The sequence below is a fragment of the Artibeus jamaicensis genome, unplaced genomic scaffold (genome assembly GCF_021234435.1).
Source record: "Artibeus jamaicensis isolate MK-2021 breed Jamaican fruit bat unplaced genomic scaffold, CSHL_Jam_final contig_3126, whole genome shotgun sequence".
NCBI classification, from domain to species: Eukaryota; Metazoa; Chordata; class Mammalia; order Chiroptera; family Phyllostomidae; genus Artibeus; species Artibeus jamaicensis.
Window position 1 is genome coordinate 8,897,395 of NW_026521723.1, and position 12,270 is coordinate 8,909,664.

The 12,270-nt window shown below is 41.7% G+C and overlaps 1 protein-coding gene across 2 annotated transcripts in view; it reads left to right on the plus strand.

The window, feature by feature from the left end:
• The window catches only part of NECTIN3 (nectin cell adhesion molecule 3), a 124,382-nt gene extending 114,053 nt beyond the window's left edge, over positions 1 to 10,329 (plus strand). Inside the window, exons 8-9 of one of the 2 annotated variants that reach the window (XM_037150140.2) lie at positions 231 to 293; positions 1,093 to 10,329. In XM_037150140.2, coding sequence (XP_037006035.2) covers positions 231 to 293; positions 1,093 to 1,269 — 240 coding nt within the window. In that variant the 3' untranslated portion in view covers positions 1,270 to 10,329. The remainder of the gene's footprint in view (positions 1 to 230; positions 294 to 1,092) is intronic. The other variant, XM_037150141.2, reaches the window with a different exon arrangement.
• Positions 10,330 to 12,270: the final 1,941 nt, after the last annotated feature.

Below are 12,270 nucleotides of genomic sequence, written 5' to 3' on the forward strand. Positions count from 1 at the left end.
TATGTATTTTCTTCCTTCCAGAAGAAGTCCGGAGCTGGGGGAGAGAGGAGCTCTCCAGAAATGTAGCTGTTTTTCCCGTCTTCATCCAGAATATTTTGTTTGGCTGGCAGACATTTCACAAAACATGATTTGGCTCTTTTAAAAATAGGAGTCTTAGTGGTGTTGGTTATGTGTTTTACCACGTGCTTGGTGCTTCAGAGGCCGTGCCTTTTTCTCTCTTCTTCCTCCAGACTGAACATTTGCCTTTGCAAACTCATTTCAAAGGAAGAGCGGGCGGCGGTCTTGAGCACTCTGTGAGTAATGTGGTCTTTTTGTTGGCGTCAACCCCCGGGGAGCTGGTGGCCATCATGCTCACTAAAATATTTGATTTTTATGAAATTTTATTCTATTCACCTCTCGGATATCTAAGCAACTGCAGTATCATTTTGTTAAAGTCCTTGAGCTTCTTTATCCCTCCTAGAAGTAGTCAAGTTTTATAAAACCAGTAACCAGGTAGCAGGATCAGAACCAGACACCAGAGAGCAGCAGGGGGCGTCGGCTGTGACAGTAAGGAAATAAGGGCAAAAGAATATTTTCGATAGTGTTTCTTATTCTCAGTTGTGTCAGTCATATAATCAAATATCAGTTCATTTCTGTTTCTCTTTCCTAACTCCCCAGTGCTGAATCCCGAGGTTTCCTTTGGTGGTGTGTGTGTGTGTGTGTGTGTGTGTGTGTGTGTGTGTGGTGTGATTTTATCCTCCATGTAGCTCATGCAGTCATTCCAAGGTTGAGCCATGCTGAGGGGTACCTGAAGTTCACAACCTTGTTCTTCTCCAGTTTACTTTACCTGGTACTAATTCCAAATTTCAAAACCTGAAACTGTGTATAATTTTCTATTTTGGAGCTGCCACCAGTCTTGTCCAGGCATTGAAAGCAACACGTGACCAGCAAATGCTAACTTGTTGAACTTCACTTTGCCATTCAATAGTTTGTTCTGGGATAGGGCATCAGGGAGACAGTCTGTAATGAATTCTATTCTTGCTTCTTTTTACCAAAGTGCTAGAAAAATGCAAACAGCTGTTTGGCTAATATAAGCAATGTTTGAATTTTTAGAACGGACTAAATAGCAGGAGATTTGACTATGAAGATGAGAATCCAGTGGGGGAAGATGGACTTCAGCAGATGTACCCTCTTTGTAATCAGATGTGCTACCAAGACCAGAGCCCTGGCGAACATCGAAGTGACGATCCCGAGAGAGTCTACATCAACCCTCGAGAGCATTACGTGTGATTACCCTGCTTCTCACGGCTGCTCTGACAAATGCGATTCCTAGACCAGGGAGAGAAACCAAGGTTGATAGTCATTATGTTGTCCTCCCTCATACAAAACGATCCCCCTGCAAGTGTATCAGAAGGCGCGATGAATGACGTGGAGCCAATAGCAAATTTCTTTCCTCCAATAAGTGTTTCTTCACCCCCAGCTGTGTCTGTGAACTTGACTACAGCTTTGTGTGTTTCTGTAACGATGGTGTTTAACTACTAACATTTGGCCTGCGATGGCATGTGCATTGAAAAGCAGACCATCTGCCTGCGATGCCAGCAGCAACGCTCCGTAAAGAAAGCCCCCGCTGGGAGTGCGCACCTCGCTGGATCTCAGACAGGCCCCCTGTTCATCCGTAACTCATACAGGCAGAAAAAGGAGTGGGAAATCCATCTCACTAACTGTCTAGCTGAGATTTGGCTTTCCCTGACATACTTAATATATTCACAATACCTGTGTACAAATCAGAGGCTTGAGGAAACAGGCAAAATTTATTCTCTACACAAAAAAACAAGAAAAGGCAGTTTAAAGCTTCAGGTCATTTGATTGTGTTTAGACTCTTGTGATATTGTAATATATGTTTCTTCTTGATCACTAAGGCCCTGAAGGATACATATGTCTTTCCTGGGTGACATAGCTGCCTCGTCTTGGGTAGTGGAGTGCCAACCACGGTCCTCCTCTCGCTCTGTCCTCGTTCCCACAGTTCTGCTCTTTACTAGCCAGATTAGCCTGTTCCCACCTGCTCGGTTCTGAACTCCCAGGAAACAGGCCTTTTCCCTCTTCTGTGATATTGTGTACGACAGGCTCAGCTTTCACTACGGAAATTTCTTTAGAACTGATCCTATCCACACAGGCCTTAGCCACCCTCTGCATTCTTCGTACTACTTAGTGTCCGTGCTTCATCTACCTCAGAAAAGCCTGCTGGTAAATCACTGTGAAATAACTCCTGTTTTTAAAAGACAGGTGGAAAATTTGAAACCTTAAAAAAAAAAGTCACTTCGATGTGGCGTATGTGCCAAACCCACGTGTTGCCCTTGATCCCCCTCCCCTACTTTATATGGTCAACAACAAGAACAAAGATATGACTAAAAAAAGGCCCTGGCCAGCCCTGACCAGTGTGGCTCAGTTGGTTGAGTGTCGCCCCGACAAAGTGAAAGGTCGTGAGTTTGATTCCCGGTCAGAACACTCACCTGGGTTGTGGGCCCAGTGTCCATGTGCAGAAGGCAACCAATCGACATTTCTCCCACACATCCCTGTTTCTCTCTTTCTTCCTCCCCCCTCTCTAAAAATAAATAAACAAGATTAAAACAAACAAATGGAAAAAAAACAAACAAAAAACCCTGGTCAGGTAGCTTAGTTGATTAGAGCATCGTCCCATGCACCAGAAATTTGCAGGCTCAGTCCCCAGTCTGGGCACATACCTAGGTTATGGGTTTGATCCCCAACCAAGGTGTGTACAGGAGGCCACTAATTGATATTTCTGTCTCACATCGATGCTTCTCTTTCTCCCTCCCTCTCTCTCTAAGGTCAATAAAAACATATCCTAAGGTGAGGATTAAAAAAAAAGATGCTAAAAAAGCCAGTAGTGACTAAGGTACCAGTGTAGCCTCCACAGCTCTAGTGCCAACTCTAGTGTCTGTCTTGAGTTTTCTCACTTGGCCAACTTTTCCTCACTGAGAGGCAAGGCAGGAATTAAAGTGGGGTGAGCAGAGGAGGGAGCACAGGCACAAATGTGATCACCCTCCCTCACATCTGAAGGAAATGTGTGATGCTACACGTAGTGAAGCATCGTTCCACTGTGTGTTCTGGCAGATTAGAGGTATGCCACAGATTTCAAAAAAAGCAAAACAAAAACAAAACCCTACAGACTTCTCATATATTAGGAAAGAGTGATATAAACAGTATAAAGTAGTACACATTTCCAACCTAAGCTTCAAGGGGGCAGGAGAATAGTAACATAGATATCTAATGAGATACCAAAGATACCTTGTGATTCGGACTGTGCTGGCTCCAGTTCTTGCCTGTGTGTCGTCATGCTTTGTCAGGGAAAGCATCCAGTCCTTCTGCAGTGGTAATACACTGCTCCCGTGACTTGGTGACCAGTGACTCTAGGAGAAAGATGCTTAAGTTCTAACTCAACGCTTTAGCTAGGAAATTCACAATGTAAAGCTTATATGGGATCAGAGAAGGTTAAGTTAAAGGAGTTCATCATCACCAAGCCCTTATATGAAATGTTAAAGGGACTTATCTAAGAAATAGACGATCAAAAACTATGAACAGTAAAATGACAACAAACTCCTATCAACAACTGAGCCTGAAAAACAAAAACTAAGCAAACAATGAGAACAGGAACAGAATCCCAGAACTTGAGATCACATGGAGGGTTGTCAGTGGGAGGGGGAGAAGGGAGGGAAAGAAAGAGAATACAGAGCATAATTGGTAGCATAAAATAGACAGGGGGAGGTTAAGAACGGTGTAGGAAATAGAGAAGCCAAAGAACTTACATGTATGACCCATGGACATGAACTAAGGTGGGGGTGCTGCTAGAGGTTGGAGGGGTGCAGGGCAGAGGGAGGATAAAGGGGAGAAAAAATTGGGACAACTGGATAGCATAATGAATAAAATATACTTTAAAAAAAGTTATATGGTATCAAAGGGTAAATTCCGAGGACCCTCACTGCTCCCTCAGAGCTAGAATTTACTGCCCTTTGCAGCAAGCTGATACAGAAAGAAAATATTTGACTTTGATACGGGGAATCCCATCAGTGATTTAGTGTAACTGCAGGTGTAGGAATCCTTGCAGTTGTTTTCCCATAGAAAGATGACTCTGGTCAGAGCTCTCCTTCACAGGGAGGTGTTCTGTAAAATACTGAGTGTTACAGGAGAGGAAATACTGTGGAGCATCACCTCCTTTAGAAAGCTTTAGTAGTGTCTCACACATAGCGGGTGGTTTCTTGGGTCCTGCTGGGAAGCAGGTTGTTGACTTAGTGTCATAAAGTGCACCTGCGTCCCAGTGGGGAATAGAGATGGCTTCATTTGCACTAGGGAAGGAGATTCGGGAGCACTGGGTTTCAGGACCCCTTTGACCTGTGTGCAGTACCTTCCTTACCAAGAAGAACCCAATACTGCATTTTTCATCATCTCAATGTGGTTATGGGAAAGAAATTTCAGGGTGTAGGTACCTCCCTCCCAGCCAGGTAGTTCAATACCCTTTTTGCCTATCTCTCCGGTATGATATTTCTCTAATGAGCAAGTAGATTTTATAGCCGTTGGCCCCTTACAAGCTATGTTGCTCACCCTGGTGCATCCCATCTGCATCTGTTCTCGCTAAATGCTGAGTGAAATAGAAAGGAGCTTTAAAAAAGTTTGATCAACCAGCCCCCTCAACCAAAATACACCCTCTAAAATTAGCCTGTCAGTCTCTAAATTTGGAGCCTAGACTAGACGATGGCTCTTTAAATTTGGAAGTCAGACTCACGAAGATCCGTAAGTGAGGCTTAGGGATGTAAGCCTCAGCTGGTACTGGATGCTCTTCGGGTTTACTGAAACACACTGAAGCAGAGAGAAGTCCCAGAGTGCTTATCCACTTACGGTCGTGGCCTTGCATTTCGAGAGGCAGTGTGTGCTCTGTCTTAAACCCGTGCCTGTTTTGGAGGCGCCCAGGCTCCAGGAGTGTGCCTTGTTGCTTCAGTAGCAGGTGATAACCAGTTCTTTGCAGACCACACTAGGATAAAGTGTCTGTACGTACCCCTTAGGATTGGGCGGACCTAATGGGATAAGAATTTAGATTAATTCTTTAATGGTGATTTCTTTTTCTCTCTTCAGCAAGGGTTCCCGTCTATGACCTTATGTGTTCTAACTTTGAAGAAGTCCATGCTCTTCGGGACATGTGATAGGAAACTTCTTATCCCTGTTAGGCTTCCCTGTAACATGCCCACAGAAGATGCTAAAGAAATGTGCTAGAAACGAAATTAATTGGTGCCCTCATTAATTTTTTATGGCCCTGTTTACTCACAGAGACTCAGGGATGACAGTTTCTTTATCCCTCTTTGAGAATGATTTCCTAAGTCCTGTGCCACAGTAGTCTAAACTATACTATTTTGTTTTTCATTATTCAGTCTTTCCCTGCACTGTGCTGTTCTCCAAGTGCTATTCTTAACATATAATAGTCTCCCTTAAAACCTCTTATTCCCTGGGGGAATAGAAGACAGACCATTACACCAAGAATCAAAAGAACAGGTTCTGTCTACCCCAAGCCTCGTGCCTTTGAGCCATAGAAATTTAGACAACACTTAAACTCTCCAGGGCATCAGCTGCCCCAGTGCATACAGCAGAGATGATCACACCTTCCTCAGCAGCAACATGGTGGGAGTCAAGTAAGACAGCAATGGGTGGAATATCATAAGTCTCTTCAAATGCGGATGCCTCTGATTCTGTTGTCCTTGCATGTCATAACAAAGTTCGCAGCACCTTTGCCAGCTTTCGAATACCCTAGCGTCCCCAGGGAGAAATGTCAAATAAAAGTTTCAGTTGGACCTAATTTGAATATAGCCAAGTACAAGTGGAAAACATTGCTTTTACTGTGACAATCATCTGTCATATGAAAAACTTGATACCTGGGTTTTATTGCCTTTTTGCCTAGAATTGAAAATGCACGTTGCTGTGACCAGTAGTTGCTCTTGTTTGACACGTTACTGCTAATGACGGCCACTGTTACTGAGTTCGCAGCATGGACTGGGCTCTAGGGCAAGCACCTTACATGAATCATGTCCCTGACTGGAACCAAACCCCTGTTCCCTTCCCAGCAGCCCTGTGGGGACAGAGGGGCTCACGGTGACGCCTACACTGCAAGCCCATAATCACACTTAACGTCGGTGTTGCAGATCCGTTTTGGGGAATGATGTTAGGGTTGAGGCTTTCTCAATTTTTTTTAAAGCAGAGTTGAAGAGGGGAACATGGACAAATCATAAGAAATGTTCATTAAAATGAAAGCAAGAGCATATATTCATTTTAAGTACTTTTGAACTTCTCAAAATGCTTGTTGAGTCTCAGACCCATTAGATTAACCATAGCTGCAGAAATAGCCAGCCAAATAATTAAAATCACTCCATTTCAGTTGGTTCCGCTTCAGTGGCACAGACTTCTAACACGTCATCCTGAACTTAGTTAACTGCTCTGTTTAGTTTGCTCCACAATGGTTGAACTCCCAGAAGCGGTGGCACTCCCGTAGCGGACAGTTGGAAAGAAAGTGGGCTTTGGTAGAAAGCCAGAAGAATAGGAAGCATGTGAAGTAGAAATGTCACAGTTCTGTGTTTCTCTTCTTCCTGTGCTTAATTGACAAAAGTCTTTTATCCTTGGGATGTTTGCGGATCTTATGGGAGAACTTATGAGAAAACAGGGACTTCCAGTTGTCTGTTAACTAAAAACTGCTTTTCCAAGCCTATTCCATCACAGACTGTGACTGGATTCACCTCAATGCACCTGTAAAGGTATCTGCATTTCGTCCTTTAGAGAAAAAAAAAATTGTTGTAAACTAGACTTAGCCAATTTGGGCACTTGCGATTATTAGGTTGCTTTTGGAGGTCTTCAGTAGGCAGAGGTGGTGAAGGCTGTTGATCCTCCTTCCCAAACCTTACCCAGTGGTACTTGACATTGAAATCGGGTTTTAGACCGACGTCCGCCTCATCCACGTTTCTAAGTAAGCGCTAGAAGAGACGTGTTGTAACAGTTTACCTGTCTTGTGTGCCTGCAAAAGTCCCAGCTCCATTCCATTAAGGAATTTAATAATATCTTCAGTGAAAGGGTTAGTTAAAGAAATGAATCCAGTACTTTTCAGGCAGGCTTCAGTGTCCGGCACCCAATTCTGTTTAAATGTTAGGCACAGAATCTAGGGGTCCCAGGGCTAGTGGGCTTGCTAGATTCTCACACCTGTTCAAGGGCTGGACTGCCCCAGTGTTGGGGCCAATCCACATGCCTTGATCACCGTTAATTGGACCCTTGAAAACTGTCACTCGTTAACAAAGTCTCTGGTGTTGCACTACAGAAAAAGTTCTGATGAGACTGAAGTTTTTCAAATGCTAAGTAACAACCTTTGGGGGGTGTGTTTCCAACCAGGATATTCCAAATAGTAACTAACCCCTCCTTATTAAGACGAATTAACATATGCCAAAATAATTAAAATGCATGGAAGGTAACAATTTGCTAAGGATTCCTCACACCAGGGGGAGGTAGATGTATTCACTGCCCTGAAGTCAGCCACCTGCCGAGCAGAGAACCTGCTGGCATTTCTCTTTAGTGAAGGCTTTTTCCTTCTCAGGGGATGGGGAATGGGACAGAGGGAAAGAGGGCTACTTAACATTTGCTGCTGAAAAAATAATTTGCAGTTCATCTTTGTCCATGGTGCATGTACAAGGAAAACCTTACATACACCAACATCCCTGTATTTCAAGCCCATTTGACGATACTTGTTTTGACATTGTCTTTAAGAAATGGTTAGAGATAGGAAAAGGGAGGCCATTTTTAACTCGACATTGAAAATATTAGGTTTATTTCTACTTTATTTCCCATACTAGCATATTCTCTACTCAAGTCACATTTTGTGGAGAAACTGTCCAAAATTCAGATGACACTAGTGACGTGGAATTTCATTCTGTATAACAGGGAGAAGGGAAACCACCCATGACAATTAAAAGGATTCTTTATGCCACTGGTTGGGGAAAATTCCTTCCATTGGTTTATTCCCCAGAATATTCCAATCAGTTTGGGGGATTTAAGGCTATGACGCATATCAAATTACATATCTCCCTGCACCAAAGCACTAGTTATATAGTCTGTATCCTTCCCTTCTAGCTGCAAGGTGCAGACTAAATGCCTGGGTTTCGTGGGAAGAGATGTTGGTGAACACTGAGGGAAAATGGTAACATTTCTGTGAACTGAAAATGGGGGGGCCCTGTCCCCAGGTGCTCCTAGTCTGGAACTCTGCTGTTTACAGTTGCCACTTGTAAAGGGTTTACACAGGAGTCGTCAGTTGAGCCCAAGGAGACCTATTCTTGGACTTTAAAGTATTATTAGGTTGTAATTGCTGGCCCAATTTTCCATAAACAAAAAGCAGCCTTCAGAGGTCTTTCCGTCTTTCCATCCAGGGCTGGGGGACCCGTGGGCCTCTGGGGTTTTTTACAAACACTACCATTGAAGTTTTTACTATCAGGTGCCCTAGGGCCTAAATTGGGTGTATTTATTATCATGGCCTGGGATTTAACTGTCGATTAGAGGAGAAAGTCGATTAGAGGAGATCTTGAGGGAAAGCCTCCTAGGAACCCAGAACATCGGGTTTGCTACACTGCTTTAGAACTTCGGTCTCTGCTGCTACACACTATGCCTGTCGGCCTTGGGGAAATGTTTTATGTAATCCCTCCAGAGGTCAGGAATGTACTTCAAACATTCACACTGTCCTTAATAGCTCATGGTGAATCTATGAATCCAGGGTCGCATATGATTTTCCAAGTGCCCTTGTTTTGCTTTTCAGTACTCTTCCTGATGGCAACCAGTATTTTTTTAATCCATCCTAACACAGCTAAATTGAATTCCTCTCGTAAGCCATGTTGATGGCTCAGTGTCCACCATATTTTAATGACAAGCAGTGTAGTATTTTGTCCTAAATGCATTAGTTTGCACTTGCCCAGATAGTGGCTCATTTGTGCCTCTACTTTTTCACTTGGTCTCATGAGAAATTAGTGCGTGAATTCCCATCAACTGAGCATGTCGATACCCAGAAGCACATTTGTCATCTTAGGTTTCATTGTGTACTTGAAATTCCAAGTCCTTTGTGAAAAATGTTAAGTAGCTGGTGTTGCTACTGGATCCCTGGATTATTCCAGCCATCCACCCAGAAAAGTTCCTGTTTATCCTCTACCTTCTGTTCTATTTCCAAGCCAATACTTTAAGACATAACATCTGCTCCAGCCTGTTCACTCTCCATGTGGTCTCAACCTTTGCTGTGCTTCTCAGTTTCACACGCATTAAGTTAGTGCTCTCTACCTCATAGGGGTTTTATGGAGGGAAAACTAAGATGTTTAACAATTGTCTTCAAGAGAGATCCTACTTTTAAAGTGACTTTATAAAAACCCCTTGGCTTAGAGATGAGAAACTCTCTATAGCTATTATATTTTTTTCTATTCATGTATTGCTATTTTTATTTCTGAAAAGTGATCTCTGAATAGAATCTGTGTGCCAGCTCTTTCTTGCTATTAACCCCTTCACACTGAGAGTGTGCTCTCTACCTTATTTATGTAAGTTCTGAACCTTTTACCTGTGGAGCCGAACTAATTCTCCCACAACAGAGCTATACTTTTATTTCCATCATTAAACAAATTAGTGTCTTCTGTGAAGAGGCATCTGGCTCTAGACACAAGAAATCACAATCTAATGAGGTCTCACTGCGGCCTCACGTGCCTTGCTTCTTCCTGTACAAACAAAAGTTAATTCTGCAATTTCACAGCACCTGGGTGTTGTGAGTCGTGCCTAATAAATGATGAAAAGCATTTTGCAAATGTCCTGTGCTGTATAAAAGTATAGTGAATAATCTGGAGAGTCTTCAAGTAGAAATGCATTCTAGTATAACTCAATTCAGAATACTAGTCCACTCATTTTCAAGAGAAATGTTTTGCTAATATGTTCTTATTTTAGTGAAAATTAGTTTCTAGTCATTTGAATAATTTTTATTTTGATGTATAGGAGGGAATCAATAGTACATATTATTGATTGTCAGAAAATATCCAGTTGTATTTTCATTGTTCAAACTGGAAGGGTTGCATAACAGCGTAGTGAGTCAGGAGGAGGATTCCAGCTCAAATGTAGCAAATATAGAAGTACAAAGATTGCCTTTCATTCTGAGATTATGTTAAAAATAGTAGATGTTAATGTTGTTTTAGATATCCTTTATTTTTAAGTTACCAGAAATTGTCTTTTATTTGTACAGTTTTGAACTGTATGGTTCTTTACATGCTTTGAATAAAGTTTTTAACAACTAAATTTTTTGATGTACATTATTATCAATAAGTCAACTGTAATTAAAACATATATAATTTAATATCTAACTACAGGACTCCAAATTCAAGATCTAAAGAACATCTTTTATAGAAATGGTAAGTTTTTATAAAGGGGGCCTTTTGTTTCTTTAATAGCAGTAATTTGATAATGAAATAATAAATGTTAGTGTAGAAAACTTGAGAAATGTAAAATAGAAAAAATACAGGGCCCTTTTGAAAAAATATTTTTAAAATAATAACAAAAGTAATAAAGTTACTTTTCTTAATTTTTTATTAATCTTTGGATGTTAAAATGCCCGTTCTTTTATGAAATGATTTTGGTGCTAGATGATAACTTTTTGTGTGTTTATTTACCAACAAAAGAAAAAAGAAAGAAAAAATTTGGCATCTGTAATGGATCCCTGAATTTTTTCTTTCCTGGATGAATAATATACTGGTCAATAAAATCCCAAAGTCTGGGAACCCCTTTAATAAAATAAGCCACTTTATTGAGATACTATAAAATTCACTCTTTTAGAATATAAAAATAAGTGGGTTTTAGTATATTCAAAGAGTTGTGAAACCATATACAATCAATGAAGCACACCACTGCATCACCCCAAAATGAAATCCGCTGTCACCAGATGCTCAGCTCTCCACAGCCCCACCCCAGCCCCTGGCAACCACCAGTTCCCTTCCTGTCTCTGTGGATTTACCTATCCTGTACATTTCATATAAATGGAGTCATAGACTGTGGCCCTCTGTGTCTGGTGGTTATAGCTATCCCACTTAAGAGTGAGATGTATCTCATTGTGTTTTTTATTTGAATTTCCCTTATGGCTAATGATCCTGGTTTGTTTAACCCTTTTAGAAGATAAAACCATTCTTAGCTCATGGGCCCTGTAAAGACATAGGCTAATGCTGGATTTGACCCTCAGTTAGCCAGCCTCTGACTTAGAGGATACAATTAGTAGATAGATACATTAAAATGGTATTAGAAATACTCAGTTAAGATCAAATTCAAGGAGTTCATCATCACCAAGCCCTTATCATAGGAAATGTTAAAGGGACTTATCTAAGAAAAAGAAGATAAAAAAGATGAACAGTGAAAGGACAGCAAACTCAAAGTTATTAACAACCACACCTAAAACAAAAGCAAACTGAGAGGACAACTAGATCAAGAGCAGAACCATAGAAATGGAGATCACGTGGAGGGTTAGCAACAGGGGAGTGGGAGGGAGAGAGAGGGGGAGAAGGTACAGAGAATAAGTAGCCTAGATGGCAGGCAGAAAATAGATGGGGGGAGGGCAAGAATAGTATGGGAAATGTAAAAGCTAAAGAACTTAAGACACATGGACATGAACTAAAGGGGAATGTGGGAGGGAGATGGTGTGCTAGGTGGAGGGGAATGAGGGGGGGAAATGGGACAACTGTAATAACATAATAAAATATATTAAAAAAAGAAATACACTATAGAAAGAAGAGGAAGGCATGCACCTGTTCGAGATAGATATGAATATGAAAAAAGAATGCACACAGCAGAGTGCTGGACAGTCTGCTTGCTGGGTTAGACAAAAACCTGATTTGCAGCATTTGCTAAATTCTGTGATACAAATATCCCCACCATGGCTGGCTTTAAGCTCACAACATGATACCACTGAACCTGAACTTGGAAAGAGACCTGCACGATTGGCACTGCAAGTGGAACCAGTAAACCATCTCTGTGCACATCCGACACAGCAATTAGGAAGGGTCACTTCCATCCTCAAGGCTGCCATTGGTCTTCTCCTCCACTCCGACCAATCAGTAGAGAAGAGAATAAATGTCCCTTCCCATTGTATTATTAGACTTTCAAATAGTCTGCGGCTCTTTCTCAGTCATCATTACTTTGGAGTCATAGCTACATTTCCACATGCACACTGCCCAGAATGTCAAAAATATATTG